The following is a 24,478-nucleotide window of genomic DNA, read 5'->3' as shown; positions in this document are numbered from 1 at the left end:
GCCAAAAAACCCAGGTTTGATTCCCTAGGACCCACGTTAGCCAGTAGCACAAGGGGGTACACATATCTGGAGCTTGTTTGCAGTGGCTGGAGGCCCTGATGCTCCCTCTTTCTCTGTCAAATAAATAAATAAAATATTAAAAAGGCAGAAAAGGGCTGAAGAGATGGTTTAGCTGTTAAGCACGTGCCTGTGAAGCCTAAGGACCTCAGTTTGAGGCTTGGTTCCCCAGGACCCACATTAGCCAGATGCACAAGGGGGTGCATGCATCTGGAGTTTGTTTGCAGTGGCTGGAAGCCCTGGTGTGCGCTCTCTTTCTCTGTCACTCTCAAATAAATAAATAAAAATGAACAAAAAAAAAAGGCAGAAAAAAGTGACAACAAGGCAGAGCAAAGTTTATTTAAAGTGAATGTAAGAGGTAAAGAAACAGACTTTTGAGAGAGGGAATCCAGAGCTGTTCTTGCTCAAGTGTTTTCTGCCAACAATGAGAAACTCACAGCAACACTCTTTCTGCCATTTTGGGGCACCCCAGTAAAAGAAAATAGCTATTTACCTAAGAGCTCCTCTTCCCTATCTAACAAGCAGAGGAAACTACTTAATTCCTACAGTCTTTCAGTTTGCCAAAGCAAAATCAGAAAAGGACAATGGCCACTGGATTGACAACTCAAGTCCATATACAAATCTACTGTAGCCTAAAAACCTGGATATCAGCATTTGCATCATTTACTTTTCTGTTCCTGAGACAAAATACCCTACCAGAAGTGTCTTAAAGAAGGAAAGAGGTTTTTTTGTTTTGTTTTGTTTGGCTGGTAGTTTTGAGTTAAGTGACCATTATGGTGGGGGATGCATGGCAGCCCGAGCAGGAAGCCTATGTCACATCTTTACATCCTCAGGGAGGAAACAGAAACAGCAAGCTGGGCTGGGCTGAGACCACATGTCAAGGCCCACCCCCAAGGGACACACCTCCTCTAGCAAGGCTCCACCTCCTAAAGGTTCTACAATCTTCCCAAATAGCACCCCCAACTGGGGATGAAGTATTCAAATACATAAGCCCTATGGAGGACATTTTACATTCAACTACCACAGCATCCAGAGATTTATGGCAATGTTGGGACCAGAATGGTAGTGATATAATGAACATCTTGAAGATTAAAATGAATATGCATAATATTGGAATAGAAATCATACTGGGTTACAATCTGTGGAGGGCAGACTAACTGGAAGAGAAGGAACTTATAGGGTGGTGGAAATGTTCTCTGTCATGACAAAAGTATGAGATGTTTGTCAAAACTCAGTAAAACACACAAAAATAGGGATGTTTCAAGAAATTATACCTCAATCAAAAAATTAATGAAAAAAAAAAACCAAAAACCTGGGTTCCTGCCTTCCTTTCTGCATTCCCTTTCCATTCATTCTTACAGTACTGTAGATCTAACCCAGGTCTTCCCCAGGCCAGGCAAGCACTCTACCATTAAGTTATACCTTCAACCCCCAAATGCCTTTATTTTTGCCCACAGTCTGTAGCAGGCTGTGGAGCTCGGGGATGGATAGACTTACTAAGGCAGATGGCTGGTGATCCTCAAATGTTACCTGCCAGTTGTTAGAGTACTGTCAGATCCTTTCCCTGTTTGATGACATAGAAGGTTAGGGGCAAAGAGCAGGAGGGTGTGAGATGCCAGCTCAGTCGCTCAAGGAGGGGCAGCTTCTCAATGAATACAGGGGAAGCTCAGCTCACAGGGTACTCCCACCCTTCAGGCTGTGCTCTGCTAAGCTCTGGATTTTGTTTGAACACTAGGAATGCAAACATAAGGGAGCCTTGTTTCCAGCCATCATCATTGCAAGCTGCCCTTTCAGCTTCTACTCACAGAGAAGGTCTGGAGTCACTCCAGGGGCGGGAGCTGCCGGGGGCTTCTTTCCCCTGTTCTTCAGTTTCCTCTGCTGGAGCACGACTACAGGCCTCTTCTGATTCTTAACTACCCGAGACCTAGGTTGCAGTTGAGAACTTCACCCTGGCAGGACATACTAAATGCATGAACATGATCAAAACCAAATTCTTCCTTTGAAAAACCCATCCCAACTTCACAACAACTTCGCAGATTCGAGCCATCATGATAGGCCCTACTCTCAACTTCCCCAAGGACAGAGAGGCAAAGGTCTTCCCAGGTGAGCCAGTGGGGTAGCCTCTGCCCTTCCTCTCCACTAAGACCATTACAGTGCTCCTTTGGGCAATAGACTGACATTGGACCCATACAGAGGAGATTAGCATAGCTCCTACACAGGAACGAAATACAAATCTGTAAAGTGTTATTTAAAAAAAAAAGACATTTGGGAGTCAGAGGTGGGAGGATCACTGTGAGTTTGCTGCTCATTATGTATGAGACTACATAATGAATTCCAAGTCAGTCAGCCTGAGCTAGAGTGAGACCCTACCTCACAAAACCAAAATAAAATAAAATAGCCATTGGCCTGCTAAATCTCAGGACTCAGGTTTGATTCCCCCAGGACCCACGTTGGCCAGGTGCACAAGGGGGCACATGCATCTGACATTCATTTGCAGTGGCTGGAGGACCTGGCATGCCCATTCTCTCTCTCTCTCTAGTAAATTAAAAATAAATAAATAAATTTTTTTTTTCCAAAAGAAGAGTTGAGCCTTCCTTACATAGCAGCTGCCTCTCCCACCGAGCTAACACTAAGCTAGTAAGTTTAGTTCTGTGCTAAGCCTTCACCTAACTGGTCACTGGGCCCTGGATGCCACTACAGCTCTATCCTCTGGCTCTCCATAAGTGAACCACAACTCACCTGTGGTATGAGGCAGAAACCCTAAGTGCTTCTGTCCCCAGGGCTCTGCCCTGCTTCCTGAGCTCCTGGCCACAGCCCTCCATGACTTGGGTCTGCAATCCCAGACACTGTCCTTGGAGTCCTGACCCGCAATCCCTACTTAGATGCCCCACATCGTCTCTTTATGCTCGACTCATCCCAACCCCATGGCACCGAGTCACCCTAAGCCGGTCAGTCCCCCTCAGTCCCAAGCCCCAGTACTCTTGCACTGTCGTGCCGTCCTGTCCTCACTGCTCTGTTAGCTATATCTCCTGCAGCCGCCGGGCCACCACTATCATGCATCCAACAGCGTCTGTGGCCTTCCCACCAGGTCCCATTTCGCACCTCATAGGGGCCTCCTTCTGGGGTCCTTCACTGGGGCCAAATGTGAACCCTAGGCACACAGTGCGTATAGTTCCCCGGGCGACGGGAGCGAGTGGAGGGCAGCTCTGTACTGTTCCTCCCTAAATTGGCTTCATCTGTGTCGTTGTCTCTACACCAGCACCTGGGATCACACACATGCCACCAACCCACCATCCCACCGCGTCCCATCGGGAGCCCATGTCGCGGCACCGCTACATTCCAGCGCCCAGCTCCGCTCTTTGCGCGTGGGTTTGCCGGGCTCTCCCTGGCATCAGCCGCTCGCTGAGCCTTTCAGGGGCAGGCTCAAGGGCGGAGGCGACAAGGAGCTCCTGTTTGGGCAGCACCAGGGCTTCCCGGTGGGCAATCACAGGGAGCTTATAGGCCAGCTCAAACTTTGTCCTCTGAAACACCAAATGCCACCAGGTACACGTGCGAGTCCTCAGCACAGGGGACCAAATCCCTAGGCGGAGCATGCTGACCGCGCCTTGCTGTGGCCCGGTGGAAAAGAACGCTCTTCCACCTGTCTCGCGGGCATCTAGCCACTACGCGGGAACCTGCAGGTGTCTTGGGACATCTCGGTGGGTGTCACCCGGCGTTTTGCAGAGACGACACGTGGTCCCCGGGCCCCGTCCCAGATGGGCAAAGGCCGGCCAGAAGTGAAAGTTCGCGGTGAGTCAGCGCCGGCCCGTCGGGCGCCGCCCCGCGTCGCGGACCGAGTCACCCGAGGGCCGGAGGCGCGGCCGGGGCGGGGTCTCGGCGGGAGGGCCTGGGCCAGACCCGCCTGGGCCCCGGACGGCAGCGGGAGCCATGGCCGGCGGGGCGGCGGAGCCCGAGCCCGAGCTGCGGGCCTCCCAGCGCTTCCCGGACTCGCTGAGCCGCGCCCCGGGCCTCGGCAGCCTGCGCGGGCTGCGGGAGCGCGAGTTCGGCCGGCTGGCAGGTGAGGCGGCGCGGGGAGGCGAGGTGACCGTCACCCGCAGGGTGGAGCTGTGTCTGTCTCTTGGGGGCGCATTTTGTACTTGATCTCAGCTAAAGGGTCGAGAGGCGGTAGAGCGCATCTGGTCGCACCTGGGAGCGAGAGCCTGGGAGGGATGTGTCCGCGCGTCCGCGGCCTGGTGGCTGCTGTTCTCCGAGGTGCCCCCCCTGCAGCCCCGCACTCGCCTCGGCGATTGCTCCATATACTTTCCAGGGGTTCAAGACCAGCCTGGTCAGTTCGTCTGTTCCCACTCTCTGCCCTCTATTGCTGCGACACTCCTTACTCTCCAAGGTCCCCCTGCAGCCAGGGTCACGGTGGCGAAGTTCTTCAGCGGGATTGGCCCGGTGCGTGGGCAGCGGGGGCGCGCAGCTTCGCGCCGCACTCTGAGGTCCATGGATCTCACGGGCTTGCGAACCAGAGGCTGCGGCCGGGGGACAGCCGTCCGACTCCGCGGGCATGCCTGCATGTATATATGTCTTCTATGCTCCAAGCCTTATATTATTATTTTTTAAAATTTTTTTGTTCATTTTTTATTTATTTATTTGAGAGTGACTGAGAGAGAGAGAAAGAGACAGAGAGAGAGAGAGAGAGAGAGAGAGAGAGAGATTGAGAACGGGCGCGCCAGGGCTTCCAGCCACTGCAAACGAATTCCAGATGCGTGCGCCCCCTTGTGCATCTGTCTAACGTGAGTCCTGGGGAACCGAGCCTCGAACCGGGGTCCTTAGGCTTCACAGGCAAGCGCTTAACCGCTAAGCCATCTCCAACCCCTTATTATTATTCTTAATATTGTCATTACCTATTGCTTTTGGGGAGACGATCTCAAGTAGTCCAGGATGGCCTCCAACCCACTACATAACTGAGGTTGCCCTTAAATTCGTGATCCTCCTCCCAGCACCTCCAGAGTTCTGGGCCTACAGGCATGCAACAAAGCCTCGTTTTTCAGACCACAAGTCCCCAGTGCATCTGAGCTCCGAGCTGTGCCGGCTGGGGGACTAGAAGAATCAGCGAACCCTTCTGATGGAGCGTAACAACCGGGGCGAGCCCGTGAGTTGGACGAGATTACACGTTTTACCCGCTGATTGAGTTGGAAAGGTAGCTTGGTGGGGCAACTGCAGAGCCCCGCCCACTGCTGCAAGTCCTCAACTCCTTTAAGGCTGGAGAGATGGCTTAGCGGTTAAGGCGCTTACCTACGAAACTAAGGACCCATGTTTGACTCTCCTGAACCCATGTAAGCCAGATGCACAAAGGTGAGGCAAGGACAAGGTTGCACATGCCCACTAGGTAGCGCAAGTGTCTGGAGTTCAATTGCAGTGGCTGAGACTCTGATATGCCACTTCTCTCTCTCTTTCTGTAATAATAATAGTGATAATAATAACTCTTTTACATCTCTGTTTGTGGTGGTATATGGGTCCTTTATTTTTGTGTGTGAAGACAAGATCTTACTTTGTAGCCCAGGCTACCCTGGAACTCAGTATGTAACACAGACTGGCTTAGAACTTTCAGTAATCCTTCTGCCTCAGCCTTCCACGTGCTAGGATTAACAGGTCAGTGAGCCACCACATCCAGATAGGTCCTTTATTTTTTTTGTCTTAAAATAACAAAGCAAATGAAGAAAGCTAAACAACACGAATGTTTTAACCCAAACACTAAGATAAAATGCACAATATTTATACTAAAAACAAAGTATTTCAGGAAGAATATTCATTTGAAATGAAATGTTGATTTAAAAAACAGGAAATAAGGAAATAAAAACAGAAAAAAGTGCTACCTTGAAAATGCTTGAATATCAAGAGTCAATAATGGCAAAAATCAACCCCAACAATACTGGGCATTTTTCAAAAAGCTTTATTTGAAAAGACATTAATACTGAAGAAACCAAAATACATCCTCCAAATTGGCAAAGTTTGAGTATGTCCATAACTAATAAAAAATGGCCAAGTTTTTGACTTTATGTTTTTTTTATTTTTTGGTGGTTTATAGGATATTCAGTTTTTACCTCTTCTTCCACTTACACCTTCCTATCCTTTATTTGTTTAATGTAGTTCCCTGCTTTTCTTCTGCATTGTGTTTGAAGTAGACTTTTCTGGACCAAATGGTATCCTACCACCCCTGAAGCAATTTCAATGCCCCTCCCCTCATTGAAGCAAATATGTTGGAGAGAGGACAGAGAAAAACAAACAAACAAAAATAATAAGGCTCCCTCCTCTCCTTCCTCTTCCCTCCCTGAAGGTTCTCTGCAAGTTGAAAAGCACCTGGTTATGGTGGTTCTGAGAGATTAAATGCTTAAACTTGTGCTGAAATTTCTGCCTAACCAGTTGGGTGGGAATTTCCTGGTCTTAGTGAAGGGAGTATATCGAATATCCAGATGTGGCTGGAGTGGTTCTTCAAGCCTCGCTGAGAAGCACTCTGGGAGCTGAAGGAGCCTGACCCAGGAGATGCCCTAGGATTCTCTTTCTTAAAGATCTAATGCAGTTGGCCTTGAGGCTGTTTACAAGCTCCTAATAACAAAGTGTGGGCTGTTTACTGCATGCCAGGCACTGGGCTGGGTAATGTCGCATACCTGCTCACGGAAACCTCATCCATCTGTAGGCAGGATCTGTAACAGCGGCCCAGGTGGCTAGTGAGGGAGCTGGGCTTCAGTCTGGGTTGGTTGACTTGATTCTGCACGGTTTTTTATTTTATTTTGTTTTTGCACATGCGTGTGTGTACTTGTATGTGTGCGTGCATGTTGTATGTGCCCTTGTTTGCCCCATATGCATGCTTGTGATGGTTGGAGTGCAAAGTCTCCCCATTGTTCTTCTGTCCAGTCTTATTTTGAGCTGGAGTTACCTTTTACTAATTCCTGGGTTTGCAGTGCTCCAACAATTCTCTCTTCTCTTGCAGGACTAGGGTCACCAGCACAGGTAGCTGCACCCAGCTGTTTTACTAGGAATATGGAGAATTGAATTTGCGTAGTTTTAGGCCCCCTCAACCCCTCATGCTTGTGCAGGAAGCACACTTGACCTCTAGATTCTGCACTGTTCCCCTTTTATTATCACATCTCTGGGTTATCTAACAGTTGCAGTCCCCACTTCCCAAAGTAACAAACTAAGCAAAGCCAAATCAGGTGCAAAGAATCAAAACAGCACACACAAAGTAGCAAGGGGTTTTTAAAAGAGGAAGGTGAGGGAGAGGCACTCAGAGAGTGTTGGTAGCTGGAGAGATGGCTTAGCAGTTAAGGTGCATGCCTGTGAAGCCTGAGGACCCCGGTTCAATTCTCCAGGTCCCACATGCTAGCCAGATGCACAAGGGGTTGCACGCGTCTGGAGTTCGTTTGCAGTGGCTGGAGGGCCTGGCGCGCCCATTCTCTCTCTCTTTCTCTCCTTCTCTCTGTCTCTAATAAATAAATAAAAATAAAATCTTTTAAAAAAAGAAGAAGGTGAAAATCTAGGTTGGGTCCCCCACAAGGGAGTCTGGCAGTACTTTTAGTCGTTTCTAGGAGGAGGACTTGGTGGTTGAGAGCCTAGGGTGTCTTTGTTTTGACTGACAGGCTGGGGTTACCTAAACCTTTATTCACTGCGCATGTTCTTTTCCATGATGCATCTGATTGTAATATGTATGCCCAATCATGCATAGACATAAGATGGTAAATAGGGGCTTTTCTCTAAAAGTTTATTCAGAGGACACATTTTGCCTTACTGCATGTATATACAAAACTGGTTCAGGCCAGATTGGCTCCCTGTTTCTATTTTGGGAACATGTTTGGATAGAAATGGGGAATTGCTATAGGGTTGTTAGGGAGATCCATGTATTATTTGAAGTAAGTGAAAGGTAGCTCACTGCAGGTGGCAATCTCAGGCTGCTAGGTGCATTGATAGAAAATAGCCCGAGTGGAGTCTTAAGCTATCTTATGATCCTATGTTTGCCTGCCTTACTTTAAAAAAATATTTTTTAAAATTTCTTTGAGGGCTGGAGAGATGGCTTAGCGGTTAAGCGCTTGCCTGTGAAGCCTAAGGACCCCAGTCCGAGGCTCGGTTCCCCAGGTCCCACGTTAGCCAGATGCACAAGGGGGCGCACACGTCTGGAGTTCGTTTGCAGAGGCTGAAAGCCTTGGCGCGTCCATTCTCTCTCTCTTCCTCTGTCTTTCTCTCTGTGTCTGTCGCTCTAAAAAAAAAAAAAAAATTTTTTTTTTAATTTCTTTGAGTGTGTGTGTGGGGGGGGAGGGGTGTGCCAGACACTCTTGGCACTGCAAATGAATACCAGATGCATGCACCGCATTTTACATCTGGCTTTACATGGGTAAATGAGGAACTGAAACTTGGATGTCAGGCTTTGTAAGCAAGTACCTTTAACCACTTAGCCATGTCCACAGCCCACTAGCTTCAGTTTCTTTTATATATATATATGAATTTTTTTAGAGATAGAGATAGAGACAGAGACACAGAAAGAGGATGGGTGTACTAGGGTCCCGGCCACTGCAATCGAACTCCAGGCACTTGTGTCCCCTAGTGGGCATGTGCGACCTTGAGTTTGCCTCACCTTTGTGCATCTGGTTTACAAGGGATCTGGAGAGTCAAACATGGGTCCTTAGGCTTTGTAGGTAAGTGCCTTAACTGCTAAGCCATCTCTCCAGTCCTAACCTCAACTTCTTATTTATTTTATTTTATATTTTTCGAGGTAGGGTCTTACTCTAGCTCAGGCTGACCTGAAATTCACTACGTAGTCTCAGGTAGCCTCAAACTCACAGCAGTCCTGCTACCTCTGCCTCCTGAGTGTTGGGATTAAAGGCGTGTGCCACCACGCCCGGCTTCTCAGTTTCTTATGACACCAAAGATTCCAGCAATAGGGACTGTGGAGCTAACTCAGTCGATAAGACTGCTTGCTGTGCAAGCATGAGAGCCTGAGTCTAGTTTCCGTCACCTATGTGATGTACCAGGCATGACCTCCCGCACACCTGTAACCCCAGGGCTGAGGGGGCAAAGCCAGGAAGATCACAGATGTTGCTGCTTAGCCACCAAAGCCCAGCAAATTGCAGTTCAGCAAAAGACTCTGTCCCCAGACAGGAAGGCTATGGAGCAGTAGAGGAGAACTCCAACATCCTCCTCAGGTCTCCACACACATGTGCATGGGGCACACTTATGTGCACATATTACAACATACACCACATACTACACACACCAAAATAATTTCCAGCAACAATAACAATAAAAAGAGAGAAATGGGGGCTGAGGAGATTGCTCAGTGGTTAAAGGTGCTTGCTTACAAAGCCTGAAGGCCCAGGTTCAATCCCCAGTGCCCACATAAAGCCAGATGCCCAAAGTGGCTCATGTATCTGGAGCTCATTTGCAGTGGCAAGAGACCCTGCCATGCCAATACTCTCTGACTGCCTCTTTCTGTTTCTCAAATAAAGAAGTACAATTTTTAAAAAGAGAATGAAATGGGATATTAGAATAAGAAACTTCTATGTTTCAGTGGATATCATCAAAAAAGTGAAAGGAAAACCCATTGAATGGTACAAACATGTATTTCTAGATAAGAACCTGTGAAGTAGTATTCATAGTAGCTTATTTATAACAGACAAAATGGAAGCCACCTGAAATATTCGTCATCAGACAAGTGGATAAACACCATGTGATCTGTGCATACTGAGAAGTACATTCAGCCGTGAAAGGAAACGAGGCTCTGTAACATGCTACAACACCAATACACTTTGAAAGCAGGCTAAGAAGCCGCATACAAAAGGTCACTTATTGTATGATTCTATTTATGTGAAATATCCCAGATAGGCAATTCCACTGTGACAGAAATTTGATTGGTGACTGCTAGGGAATGGAGCATAGGGTTTTGGGGCATGGTTAATGGAATGTTTTTGCTGGGGGAAATTAATGAAAATGTTTTACAATTAGATAATGGTGCTGGGCGTGGTGGCGCACGCCTTGAATCCCAGTAGTCGGGAGGTGGAGGTAGGAGGATCACCATGAGTTTGAGGCCACCCTGAGACTACATAGTGAATTCCAGGTCAGCCAGGGCTACAGTGAGACCCTACCTCAAAAAGCCAAAATAAATAAATAAAATAAAAATAAAATTAGATAATGGTGATATAACATTGTAGATCTACTAACAGTCTCTAAATTGCATTTTTTTTTTTTTTGAAACATGTTCTCACTTTGTAGCAAAACTTTCCTGAACTTATATAGACCAGGCTGGCCTTAAGCTCATGGTAATCTGTCTGTCCCATCCCTGAGTGCTGGGATTATAGCGTGAGCCACCATGCCTCATTTTATGAGGATGAATTTTATAGTATGTATATTATATTTCAAGCTGTTATAAAACAAATAAAAATCCAGCCTACATGACACCAATCAAAATCTGTGAAATGAATTAAAGAATAAATAGCCGGGAGGCAGAGGTAGGAGGATCGCCATGAGTTCGAGGCCACCCTGAGACTACAGAGTGATTTCCAGGTCAGCCTGAGCTAGAGTGAGACCCTACCTTGAAAAAGCAAAAGCAAAAGCAAAAGCAATAAAAAAGAATAAATAAATCTATTCTATTTATTTTGCTTCCATTTTTACTTTAAATTTTTATTGACAATTTTATACATGTATATAATGTATTTTCATGATAATACTATCCCATAACCTTCTTTCATCCTGCTACTCAGTCCCTTTTTCACTGACTCCCTTCTTTGCTCCAACTAGGCTCTCTTCTGCTTTGATGTCTATTTTATGTGTGTGTGTGCCCACTGAGTTTATTTGGGATCACCTGCATAAGCATGGGGGATACCAGAGTATGTTCAACTTGCCAGTACATGGTCTTCCAGATATGACATTTTCCAGTATATATAGGCATGTTTGCTGCATATGTATTTGTAGGTTGATTTATTTCTTATTTTCATGATTTAACAATGTCACCCCATTGATTTCTAACTCTCCAAAGAAAAAGTCATTCCATTCTTTGCTTTGCTCTTTTTTTTTTTTTTTTTTTTTTTTTTTTTTTGGTTTTTCGAGGGTCTCACTCTGGCTCAGGCTGACCTGGAATTCACTATGTAGTCTCAGGGTGGTCTTGAACTCTTGGTGATCCTTCTATCTGCCTCCCAAGAGCTGGCATTAAAGGCGTGTGCCACCACGCCCGGCCTTTGCTCTTTTCAATAGGTAATCTATTTTTATTATTTTTAATCATTTTTATTCACCAGTGCTCTCCAAACATTTAGTTATTGTACACAATGATTAAGTTTTCCTAATTATTCTTCTGCATTGGTGTGGCACATTTTCTTGCACTTCTGCTTTTAAAAGGAAATGCTACATTTTTCAGTAGTCTTTTACTACCAATTTTCTTTCAGTTACATATTCTGTTATTTATTCATATAGCTTTATTTGTATATGCTCCACCTTATTTTCAATTTCTTTTATTTCTGTCTGAAGTCCATCTTAGCTATCATGTAACTGAACATATAAAGCATCTGTATCAAGACTATTTTAATTTCTTTTGCTTATAATTGTAGCATCTATTTTTTTTTCACTTTCTTCTTCCTAGCTATTGGTGACATGTTCCCTTGTCACCTTATGTATAGCAATTGTTAAAATATGTTTATTTATTTGTAAGCTCAGAGAGACAGACAGAAAAATAGAGAGCGAATGGGCCCACCAGGGCCTCCAGCTATCTCAAACGAACTCCAGATGCATGTGCCACTTTGTGCATCTGGCTTTATATGGGTACTAGAAAATCGAACCCTGGTTGTTAGGCTTTATAGGCAAGTGCTTTACTGCTGAGCCATCTCTCCAGCTAATTTTTAATTAGCTATCAGCAATTGTGAATGTTGTCTTATGGACTATATGACTTCATTGCATTTTTTAAAAATGTCTTAGATTTTGGTTTCTGTCATGTACTTATATAACTTGCTCTTTAATGTAATCTTACTGATTTCTTCTCATGATCATTTTTGGAGAGCTCACATTTAGCCTTCATGTAAGAGATAACTTCTTGCCACTTCTTTCTATGGATCTGTACATTTCTTATTTAATTTTCTGCATAGTTATTGAGGTTTCTCTACTCTGGCTTGGAGCAACATGACTGCCAGCTCTGTGTTTGCTCTGGGAATTGTTTTTCATATAGCAACCTCATTAACTGTTCTTCCCTCATAAGTTATTCTTATGCAACTGAGTTGGATTTTACCCTTTGCATGTACAGACTTATTTATATCTAGCCAGATATTCAATGACACTTCCATGTAGATTTCTGGACCTTATTCATTAGCCTATGCTTGGTGAATGAATAAAAAAGATAATAACTTTTTAAAAAAGAATAAATAGATCTATTCAGATTGTATGCAGTTGGAAGTGTATCTCAGAATTTGCTCTATGAGTACTTAGGAAGTACTAGATGGGTATACAATTCTTTATCTTTTTTATTTAATTTATTTGAGAAAGAGGCAGAGAGAGAGAGAGAAAGAGAGAGAGAGAGAGAGAGAGAGAGAGAGAGAGAGAGTACACGAGAGTATACCAGGGCCTCCAGCCACCTCAAACGAACTCCAGAGGCATGTACCACCTTGGGCTTCTGGCTTATGTGGGTACTGGGGAATCGAACCTGGGTCCTTAGGCTTCGCAGGCAAGCTCCTTAGCAGCTGTAATGGTGAAGTTTGTATGAACTTGATGTGTTTAGGAATCCACAGACATTTCTCATAAGTGGGTCACTAAAGGTGCTACCAGGAAGGATTAACTCAAGGAGGAATCCTTCCCTTTTTCCAGAGGGGGGGGGCACTCTGGGGTGTCTTTATCTAAAGAAGCTTTGGGAAGAGAAGGATGCCCTTCTCCCACCTGGCTGCCAGTGCTTCTCACTGCTTGCTGCTTTCCAGCGTGGGCTGAAGAGCAGTGTCTCCAGGACACCTCCAGGCCTTCAGTGCCGGATTGGGACTGCTGAGTCATCAGCCTCGTGGACTGAGTAGCTACCGGGTTCCTTGACCCTCAGGCCTGCAATCTGCTGTTGTTGGACTGCCATGAGCTAATCCAATAAATTCCCTTTTAGGACAATTCATTCTGTGGGCTCTGTTCTTCACCCTGACTAATACTACAGCCAAGTCATCCCTCCAGCCCTCAATTCTTTATCTTAAATGCATGCTAATGGGCATCTGTTTCTGATCTTTTGCTGTCACAAGTTGCACTGAATATCCTCATGTACAACTAAGTCATTTGGCAGAAGCCTGAGTATTTATGAGATCAAAGTCTTGAGAAGGAATTGTTGAGGCAGAGTATCTGCATTTTAAGTGTGAATGATATATTCTGATATGTCCATAAAGAAATTGTGTCTGTTAGCATATATGAAGGCTACTGATTTCTGTGTATTTATTTTGTATCCTGCTATATGGCTGTAGGTTTTGATCAGCTCTAACAGCTTGCTAGTAGAGTCTTTAGGGTCCTTTATGTATAGAATCATGTCATCTGCAAATAATGATAACTTGATTTCTTCCTTTCCAATTTGTATCCCTTTTATGTGTGTCTCTTGCCTTATTGCTATGGCTAAGACTTCCAAAACTATATTAAATAAAAGTGGGGACAGTGGACACCCTTGTCTTGTTCCTGATTTTAGTGGAAAAGCTTCCAGTTTTTCCCCATTTAGTAATATGTTGGCTGTAGGCTTGTCATAAATAGCCTTTATTATATTGAGATATGTTCCTTCTATTCCCAGTCTCTGTAGGACTTTTATCATGAAGGGATGTTGGATTTTGTCAAATGCTTTCTCTGCATCTAATGAGATGATCATGTGATTTTTGTCCTTCAACCCGTTTATGTAATGTATTACATTTATAGATTTGCGTATGTTGAACCATCCTGCATCTCTGGGATAAAGCCTACTTGGTCAGGGTGAATGATCTTTTTGATATATTCTTGTATTCTGTTTGCCAATATTTTGTTGAGAATTTTTGCATCTATGTTCATGAGGGAGATTGGTCTGTAATTTTCTTTTTTTGTTCTATCTTTGCCTGGTTTTGGTATCAGGGTGATGCTGGTCTCATAGAAGGAGTTTGGTAGAATTCCTTCTTTTTCTATTTCCTGGAAAATCTTAAGAAGCAATGGTGTTAGCTCTTCCTTAAAAGTCTGGTAAAATTCAGCAGTGAATCCATCCGGGCCTGGGCTTTTTTTAGTTGGGAGATTATTGATAACTGCTCGGATCTCCATGTTTGTTATAGGTCTATTTACGTGATTAATCTCATTTTGATTTAATTTAGGTAGGTCATATAGATCAAGGAAATCATCCATTTCTTTCAGATTTTCATACTTTGTGGAGTATATGCTTTTATAGTATGTCCCTATGATTTTTTGAATTTCTCTGGAATCTGTTGTGATGTTACCTTGTTCATCTCTGATTTTATTAATTTGTGTCTCTTCTCTCTTTCTTTTGGTCAGATTTGCTAAGGGTTTATCAATCTTGTTTATCCTTTCAAAGAACCAACTCTTTGTTTCATTAATTCTTTGGATTGTTCTTTTTGTTTCTATTTCATTAATTTCTGCCCTAATCTTTATTATTTCTTCCCATCTACTGATTTTTGGTTTGCCTTGTTCTTCTTTTTCCAAGGCTTTAAGGCGAAGCATTAGCTCGTTTACTTGCAACCTTTCTAATTTCTTAATATAGGCACTTAAGGTTATAAATTTACCTCTTAGAACTGCCTTCATTGTGTCCCAGAGATTTTGGTATGTTGTGTTCTCATTATCATTTGACTCTATAAATTTTTTGATTTCCTTTTTGATTTCTTCATTGACCCACTCATCATTTAGTAGTGTATTGTTTAGTTTCCATGATTTTGTGTATGCTCTATAGCCTTTCTTGCTACTGATTTGTAGTTGAATTCCATTGTGGTCAGATAGAATGCAAGGAATTATTTCAATTTTCCTGAATTTGTTAAGATTTGCTTTGTGTCCTAATATATGGTCTATTTTAGAGAATGTTCCATGTGCTGCTGAAAAGAATGTATATTCTGCAGCCTTTGGATGAAATGTCCTGTCGTCTGACCATAAGACATAATGACAGGACATTGATTCAAAGTGCTCAGCAACTATAAGATTCTTCTTAACCTGGAGGACCCAGATGTAAGCCCAAGTAGCTATAGCCACCTGATATTCAATAAAAATGCCCAAAATACTCATTGGAGAAAGACAGCCTCTTCAGCAAATGGTGTTGGGAAAACTGGATATATATCTGTAGAAGGATGAAAATAGATTCGCTCTCTCGATGCACAAGAATTAAGTCCAAATGGATTAAAGACCTTAACATCAGACCTGAAACTCTGAAACTGCTAGAGGAAAAAGTAGGGGAAACCCTTCAAACATATTGGTCTTTGCAAAGACTTTCTGAATACAACCCCAATTGCTCAGGCAATAAAACCAAGATCAATCACTGGGACCTCATGAAATTACAAAGATTTTGCTCTGCAAAGGACACAGTGAAAAAAGCAAAGAGGCAACCTACAGAATGGGAAAAAATCTTCACCAGCTATATATCTGATAGAGGATTAATATCTAGGATATACAAAGAACTCAAAAAGTTAAATAATAAGGAATCAAACAAGCCAATCAAAAAATGGGCTATGGAGCTAAATAGAGCATTCTCAAAGGAAGAAATACGAATGGCATATAAGCATCTAAAAAAATGTTCTACGTCACTAGCCATCAGGGAAATGCAGATTAAAACTACATTGAGATTCCATCTCACTCCTGTCAGATTGGCCACCATCATGAAAACAAATGATCATAAATGTTGGTGGGGATGTGGAAAAAGAGGAACCCTTCTACACTGCTGGTGGGAATGCAATCTGGTCCAGCCATTGTGGAAGTCAGTGTGGAGGTTCCTAAAACAGCTAAAAATTGATCTAGCTTATGACCCAGCTATAGCACTCCTAGGCATATATCCGAAGGACTCATCTCATTTCCTTAGAAGTACGTGCTCAACCATGTTTATTGCTGCTCAATTTATAATAGCTGGGAAATGGAACCAGCCTAGATGTCCCTCAACTGATGAGTGGATAATGAAGATGTGGCACATTTATACAATGGAGTTCTACTCAGCGGTAAAGAAAAATGAAGTTATGAAATTTGCAGAAAAATGGATGGACCTGGAAAGTATTATATTAAGTGAGGTAACCCAGGCCCAGAAAGCCAAGCGCCACATGTTCTCTCTCATATGTGGATCCTAGCTACAGATGACTGGGCTTCTGTGTGAGAATGAAAATACTTAGTAGCAGAGGCCAGTAAGTTGAAAAGGAGACATAAAGGGTGGAGAAAGGAAGGGAGGAGGATACTTAATAGGTTGATATTGTATATATGTAATTACAATGATTGTAATGGGGAGATAATATGATGGAGAATGGAATTTCAAATGGGAAAGTGTGGGGGTGGGGAGGGAGGGAATTACCATGGGATATATTTTATAATCATGGAAAATGTTAATAAAAATTAAAAAAAAAAAAAAAGAAAAAAGAAATTGCGTCTGGTCACCCTCCTGCCAGCTGTGTGCCTTTGGCTGGTTGCCACCTGCTCCTCCATAGTGATGCACCAACCTTCTGATCCCACAGTCTGACCTGGAGGAAAGGCACCGCACCTCAAGCCCTTGTCTCTGCAGGACTGTGGCTGGAGGGTCGTGTCTGTCTTTCATTGTCTCTGAGGCTCCAGCGCCAGGTCTAGGCTTGAGGGCTATGGAGCAGGGTAGGAAAGAAGAATTAGGGCTCTCCCTTTCGGGCAGCACACAGAATCTCAGGAGCAGAATGTGAATGGGTGTGAGATAGCTGTGTCATTGTTGGGTGCCTCCTCTGGGTGGGGTGCCCTTCCAAGATGGGCAGGGAGCTGCTCAGGCAGGAAGGCTCCATATGGGCACTGCCTGAGATGGAAAAGTCCAAATCAAGAGGCTCAGGACACAGGCAGCTCAGTGCCATGTGGAAATACAGAGAAGTGTGTGTGGTGGGGTGCACCTGGAGGTGGAGGCAGAAGGATCTGGAGTCCAAGGCCATCCTTGGCTAGATAGGTAAGCTTGAGGCCAGCCTAGGTCTCAAGAGAACCTGCCTTAAAAACCAAAACAACAAACATCAACAATAAACACCAAAAAACCAAAATGAAAACAATCCTAGGAGTGGGAATGTGGCCCAGTTCATGCAGCACTGGCTTGGACTTGCGTGAAGCCCTGGACTCCATGCTCAGCACCACATAAACCAGGTTGGTGGTGAATCCCTGTAATCCCAGCACTCAAGAGGTCTAAGCAGGAGGATCAGAAGTTCAAAGTCATCCTTGATTACTTAGTGAGTTTGAGGCCAACCTGGGTGTTAGGAGCAATAATTAAAAATAAAAATGGGATGTTAGAAGCAATAGTTAGAAGTAAAATGGGAACAGCTAGAAGCAAGAATTAGAAGTAGAAATGGCCGGGCGTGGTGGCGCACGCCTTTAATCCCAGCACTCGGGAGGCAGAGGTAGGAGGATCGCCGTGAGTTCAAGGCCACCCTGAGACTACAGAGTTAATTCCAGGTCAGCCTGGACCAGAGTGAGACCCTACCTCGAAAAACCAAAAAAAAAAGGAAGTAGAAATGGCAGCTGGGTGTGGTGGCATACTTGGGAGGCAGAAGTAGAAGGATCGCCGTGAGTTCAAGGCCAGCCTGAGACTACATAGTAAATTCCAGGTCAGCCTGAGCCAGAGTAAGACCCTACCTCAAAAACAAAACAAACAAAAAAACAAAAAATAAAAAAGAAGTAGAAATGGGACACTCACTCAGCAGTGACAAGGTCGCCATGGCAACCAGGGGCCAAGACCAGAGACCCCCTGCAAGCTGACATGCGAATGAGCTAACCCTAAGGTGGTTATCAGCAGCCAGGATGACTGAGGAAAAAATGGGTATGAGAATTCCAGCAAAGGCTCAGGAAATGGTCACTCAACTCAGAGAGGCAGACTCCACGTCTCTCTGTGTGTTGACATCCTCCGCGAGGAGAGGCAGCAGCCCTCGGGACCCCTGGGCAGCCCCGTCGGAGAGGAGCAAGGCCTGGACCCAGAGTCGCCGCCTGCAGACCAAGTGAAGTCACTTGAGAGTGCCCTGGGGGTTAAGGCCAGGAGGCTAGGGAAGTTGAGAGGATAAGGAAAAGGAAATTGGCTTAATCAACATGTGTGAAAAGTGAATAAAGTGTGTAAACTGAATCTACATAATCCGTCTCTTGACTAATGAGTTTAGCGCTCACTACACTGGGATGTATGAGACTCTGTCTCAAAAACAAGAGGATGAAACAAAACACCACAAAAGCCCAAAGCTGCATAGCGTGGCATGGGTCTCACTCATACCATTAGATGAGGTGACAGAAGGCCCATGAAACAACCTGCAGCTTTATTCCTATGTTTGCCTTTTTTTCCCCCAGGAACCGTCTACCTTGACCATGCAGGAGCCACGTTGTTCCCCCAGAGCCAGCTCACAAGCTTCACAGAGGATCTCATGGAAAATGTTTATGGTAAGGGATGTCACATGCACGCTGACTGCAGCCGAGCGTGCACAGCAGACCGAGCCGTGTGTAGAGATGGTGGATGATAGAGACCATGTCGAGCACCTGGCGCAGAATCAGAGCTAGACGGAGGGTCGGGAAGATTTCCAGATGCTGCTGTGGCATATACAAGTGACTGGGGGAGAGTTCAGGTTCATGGACACACAGATCACTTCCAGAGGGGTCAGTGTCAGGAAGGACTCAGAAGTCTCAAAGCACTGTGCTTAGATGTTGTAAGCAACTCTATACAGTGCACAGGATGCGGCAGCAGGAGAAACAGTCAATCCACTCATTCATTTATTCACTCACCCTGTACATATCTATTGAGTCAGTATGGCATGTGGGCCACATTGCTATAACATAGGATGAAAATAAACACAGTCTATTCTTTTTTTTCCTCGATTTTTTGAGGCAGGGTTTCACTTTAGCCCAGGCCGACCTAGAATTCACTATATAGTCTCAGGGTGGCCTTGAACTCATGATGGTCCTACCTCTGCCTCTTAAGTGCTGGGATTAAAGGCGTGCACCACCACACCTGACTCACAGTTCTGCTTTTTATGAAGTTTTGGTCTAGTCCAGAAGACAAGATATTAATCAAGTGATCTCCAACTAACTATAATTGGTGACTGTTTAAAGAGCTGTGGACAAAGGTGTCTGGCACCAAGAGCATCTGGATTTCAGAATGTAGGTGGAGTTGGCAGTGCGCATGTCACTAAGTTGGGAGGGGCGTGGACGCTGGATACTGAGCTGAAATTCACCAGGCAACAGGAGGAGGTGGAGGTGTGCCACAGTGCAAACAGCATAAACCAAGATCCAGCAAGGTTTCGGGAAGTAGCCCAGGACCACAGGGGGGAAGAGGGGTGGAGGCAGGGCTGTGCAGGGCACTGGGTGATGTAGAGGACATGGTTATTGTAGGGAGGACTTGCCACAGAGCTGTGATAGTTGTGATAAGAACACCCTTCAGGTGAGGAAGACTGAGCACTTGTGATGCATCAGGTTCTGCCCCAAGTGCACTGCATGCACTACCACTGATCGTCCTCACAACACCCAAATGCTACAGGTTCTGTCATTACCCTTGTGCTGTGTAGCTTTTTCTCCCAGGTTAAACATGACCATTGCCATCTTGAATCAGAGCAGCTGTGGTTGCACAAAAGCCTCCCAAGCTCAGGAACACTGACATTTCCTTGTGGAAGGAACCAGGAGACCCCTGGAGCACAGGGGCCCGGGAGCATCCGTGAGCTCCTCAGAAGCCTCCCTCCCCCCCAGGTTATATAAGAGCAACCCATTGCCTGGATTGGGACCCTTCTGTAGCTAGCAAAGCCAGGGGATTTCTGGTGGTGTGGCGGCCTTTGTGCTTCTATAAGAACCCCAGAACATCCATGGGTTCACCAACTGGACTTGGATGCAATCATTTCTTTGGTCGGTGTATGCTCTCGCTATCTAGGGTGAATGTTTCCTTATGTCCCTTTAGGAAAAGTCTCATGATGCCTTGATTTACCAGCAAGGAAACAGGTACTGAAAAAGGCAGGTAACTAATCGGAGGCCACACAAATGGAAAGTTCTGGAGTTGGGAGAGCTGAGGGTGAAATCTCCAGAAGTTCGGCTGCAGAGTCCAAGGTCCTGGCCCTGCATCTGCAGTGACCCCTCTCATCATGTCATGCTGCACTATGGGATCTGAGTTTTGGCTCTGGGTAGCCAGCAGATCTTTAAATCTGAGAAAGTTCCCAGAGGAGGTGCCAGTGAAGGATTTTATCTTGACTGGAACCTGTGATTTACAGAGACCTGTAATTCTCCTTCTGCAATCTTTACAAGAGTCAGGACTGTGGGAATGGTGTTAACTTGAGTGATGGCAGTTTTGAGACTCAGGTTGTCATAATGGTGCAGGTGATTATGGGAGATTTTTAAAAAATTGCACAAAAATAGGGCAATGAAAGAGAGAAGAAGTACTCTTTGTGACCAGTGCCTATTTGTGTAAGAATGATCCCCTGAGATATTGTGAAAAACATAACTAAAAACCTACCTGAGGAAAGGCAGTGAGAATATGTGATAAGTCCCATAGGCTGATGTGAAAAATGACTATCCGGTAGCTATAGGGGTCAGTGAGACCCTGGTGTGGTTTAGGGGAGAAGTGAAAACAGGCCGCATTAGAATACACGTGTTGTCCTGCCCTGGGGATGCTGGTATCCAACACACCAGGCTTTTCCACACTCTGTGTTTATGTCTGAGAACTGAGCTTTGAGGGAGATCATGACATTTGGGGACACCCAAGTGGGAGAGGGATACCACGAAAAAAAAAAACACAACAAAACTTCAAGTCAGCAAAAGTAAGATTGGGAAAGCCTTTACTTTTGAAATTGGTTAGCAAAGGGGATTCAGGTGGGCCCCTTCATGTTCTTGCGGGAGGTGGCCTGTGATCTCTACAGGGACAGTGTAAGCAGTAGTGACAGGAATGGCAGGGCCACAGCCAGCCAGTATAGTGGTGTCTCCTGGTGGAGGAGAGGATGATGTCATACCCTGGTCTTCTGGAGTTCAAAGGCAAGGACCTTGTAAATAAGACCCTTGACCTGACCTGGCTGCCTCTGAGATGACTTACAGTCCCCAAATCCCCTTGTTTTACAAGCCAGAAGTGGTTTTCTTGATTTGCTTGTTTTGTTATTTTGTGTATGTGGATATGTGCATGTGTGTGTGTGGTGTGTGTGTGGTGTGTGTGTGTGTGTGTAAGAGAGAGAGAGAGAGGTATGTATATGTGTATATATACATATATATTGTTTGTTTGGTTTTGTGTTTTGGTTTTTCAAGGTAGGGTCTTGCTCTGGCCCAGGCTGGCCTGGAATTCACTATGTAGTCTCAGGGTGGCCTTGAGCTCACAGCAATCCTCCTACCTCTGCCTCCTGAGTGCTGGAATTAAAGACATGTGCCACTATGCCTGGCTCCTTTCTTTCTTTTCTTTTTTTTGGTGGGGGTAAGGGGGTTTCAAGGTAGGGTCTCACTCTAGCAGCTTTTTAAAAAGTTTACTTATTTATTTTTATTTGAGAGAGAGACAGAAAGGGAAAAAGACACACACACACACAGAGTGAGAGAAAGAGAGAGAGAATGGGCACACCAGGGCCCCCAGCTATTGCAAACAAACTCGAGATGCATGTGCTCCCTGTGCAACTGGCTTGCATGGGCCCTGGGGAATTGAACCTGGGTCCATTGGCTTTGCAGGCAAGTACCTTAACCACTAAGCCATCTCTCCAGCCTGAATTATAATTTACATACCAAATTCACCTGTTGCATGTGTACAACTCAGTGTTTTTTAGTGTTCTTAGTAAATTATATAACCATCAGTATAAACTAGTTGGAATATAATATTTTTCTTCACCTATGAGATCTCCCATATGCCTCACAGTTGATTCCTTCAGCCATTCTCAGCCCCAGGGAACCACTCTCTGTACCTTTCTGTATTGGCCCCATTGAATATTCATTTACATAGAATCATGCACCATGTGATCTCGTGTCTGGAGTCTCTGTATTTTGAAGTTCATTCATGATATAGCCAGAAGCTTGTTCCTTGGTATTGCCAAGTACTTGTCTACTGTTTGGGGACACTGTATTTTCTTTGTCTTTTCACCAGTTAGTAAACATTTCTGCTTTTCCAGAATTTGATTTGATGAATAGGATGCTATGAACATTTGTGTGAAAATAGGCCTTTATTTTACCAGGAATAGAATTGCTGAGTCAAATGGTACTTTTTTTTTTTAATAGTGGGTGACTTTAATACTCTACTCTCACAATAGATTAGGTCGCCTAGACGAAAATAAATAAATAAATAAGATATCACAGTTAAATGACAATGTAGATCAATAGGACTTAACACACTGAATTAGGCAGGGTTCTCTAGAGGAATAGAATGAATTTGTATTCTAAAAGGAACCTACTGAATTAGTTTACAGGACATGAGCTGGAGAGTCCAACAATAGCCTTGTGCATCAAGGAAACCCAGCAGCTGCTTAGTCTACATGACTGGATGCCTCAGCAGTCCCAGTCTGGCACTAAAGGTCTGAAGGCTTCCAGGAGAGGCACTGGTCCTCAGTCCACATTGGGAAGCTGATGAAACTCTGTTCTATCGTCTATAAATAGCCAAATGGGGTAGATGTAGATGCATTGTGGGGGCCGGGGGGTGGGGGAAGGAATAGCAAGGACAGCCAGGCAAAATGCATGCACCACTGAGTAGTACTGGCAGCCAGGCTAAAAGGCTGGATTCTCTTGGAGCTTCTTTACACAAGTAGGGCCACTCACTCTAGAGGAAGGACTTCCTCCCTCAGTTAATCCTTCCTGGAAACAACCTCACAGACCCACTCATGAGGCGTGTGTTTTACCTGATTCCTAATCTGATCCAACTTCTGCCTCCCGAATGCTGGGATTATATTGGTTTCGCCACCATGCCTAGTTTTTCTGAGCAGGTATGCAAAGCCTTGTGCTCATGAATTCTCGTGAGCACTCTACTAACTGAGCTACCAACCCCAGCACGGTAACTTCTCTGTTGTCTCCTTAAAGGAATATAGCATAGTAATAGTTAAATTCATGGAGTTTTGGTGAAAGTTGATGGCATCATTACTGTTCAATGAAGTTTAGATATCAATATGTATTTTATCCCTCCCTTTTCTAAAGGAAAACAATTGCAAAATTCAATGTAACGTAAAAAAGCTAGCCGGGCGTGGTGGTGCACGCCTTTAATCCCAGCATTTGGGAGGCAGAGGTAGGAGCATCGCTGCAAGTTCGAGGCCACCCTGAGACTACTGAATTCCAGGTCAGCCTGGGTTAGAGTGAGACCCTACCTCGAAAACAAAACAAAACAAAACAAAACAAAAAAAGTAAAAAAGCTAATGATTGCTTGACACATATTCATGAATATACCTTGTGCACAGACAGGCTGGGCTCAGTGAATCATATGGTATTTTTATGTTTAGCTTCTTTTAAAAAATATTTTATTATTTCTGTGTGTGTGTGTGTGTGAGAGAGAGAGAGAGAGAGAGAGAGAGAGAGAGAGAGAGAGAGAGAGGGAGAGAGAGAGAGAAGGAGGAGGAGGAGGAGGAGGAGGAGGAAGATGAAGGGAGGGAGGGAGGGAGGGAATGGACATGCCAGGGCCTCCAGCCACTGCAAACAAACTCCAGAAGTATGTGCCATCATGTTCATCTGGCTTACATGGGTTCTGGGCCAGGGTTCTTAGGCTTTGCAGGCAATCGCCATAACTGCTAAGCCATCTCTCCAGCCCTACCTTCTTTTTTGCCCCACCTTACCTATCCATAAAATGGGTTGTAACTCCATTCCCAAGGACACTTCCTTGGATTGCCTAAAATCAAATCTAAAATCATTAGACCTGACTGACCTCAAAGCCAAGCCTTTAGTTTGGCTTTCTACACCTGACTCCAATTTGGAACTTTCAAATTACAAGACCTCACTGATTTGGAAATGGCAAGGGATCTGAGGTTCTTTTTTTTTTTTTTAAATTTTTTGTTCATTTATTTATTTATTTATTTATTTGAGAGCAACAGACATAGAGAAAAAGACAGATAGAGGGAGAAAGAGAGAATGGGCGTGCCAGGGCTTCCAGCCACTGCAAATGAACTCCAGACGCATGCGCCCCCTTGTGCATCTGGCTAACGTGGGACCTGGGGAACCGAGCCTCGAACCGGGGTCCTTAGGCTTCACAGGCAAGCGCTTAACCGCTAAGCCATCTCTCCAGCCCTGAGGTTCTTTATTATCAAGTCTTTTTCCATTTGTGCACGTGCCACTCTCTGTTTGACTAGACTGCTCTGCTAACCAGATTTTCCTTCTCCTCCTTCCTCTGTGCAGACAACTGCTCCCA

The 24,478-nt window shown here is 44.8% G+C and overlaps 1 protein-coding gene and 1 non-coding gene across 2 annotated transcripts in view; both read left to right on the top strand.

Annotated features, from left to right (window-relative positions):
* The first annotated feature begins 2,211 nt into the window (after nt 1–2,211).
* On the top strand, nt 2,212–2,313 carry LOC123455190. The gene has a single exon (XR_006633741.1). It is a non-coding gene; the product is annotated as a U6 spliceosomal RNA (small nuclear RNA).
* A 1,429-nt stretch (nt 2,314–3,742) lies between these two features.
* The window catches only part of Mocos (molybdenum cofactor sulfurase), a 110,960-nt gene continuing 90,224 nt past the window's right edge, over nt 3,743–24,478 (top strand). The window contains exons 1-2 of the mRNA XM_004666800.2: nt 3,743–3,846; nt 18,508–18,597. Of these exons, the coding sequence (XP_004666857.2) occupies nt 3,813–3,846; nt 18,508–18,597 (124 nt within the window). The 5' untranslated portion in view covers nt 3,743–3,812. The remainder of the gene's footprint in view (nt 3,847–18,507; nt 18,598–24,478) is intronic.

Source organism: Jaculus jaculus, chromosome 15, assembly GCF_020740685.1.
Source record: "Jaculus jaculus isolate mJacJac1 chromosome 15, mJacJac1.mat.Y.cur, whole genome shotgun sequence".
In the NCBI taxonomy this organism is placed as follows: domain Eukaryota; kingdom Metazoa; phylum Chordata; class Mammalia; order Rodentia; family Dipodidae; genus Jaculus; species Jaculus jaculus.
This window is presented reverse-complemented; position numbering and strand designations above follow the sequence as displayed.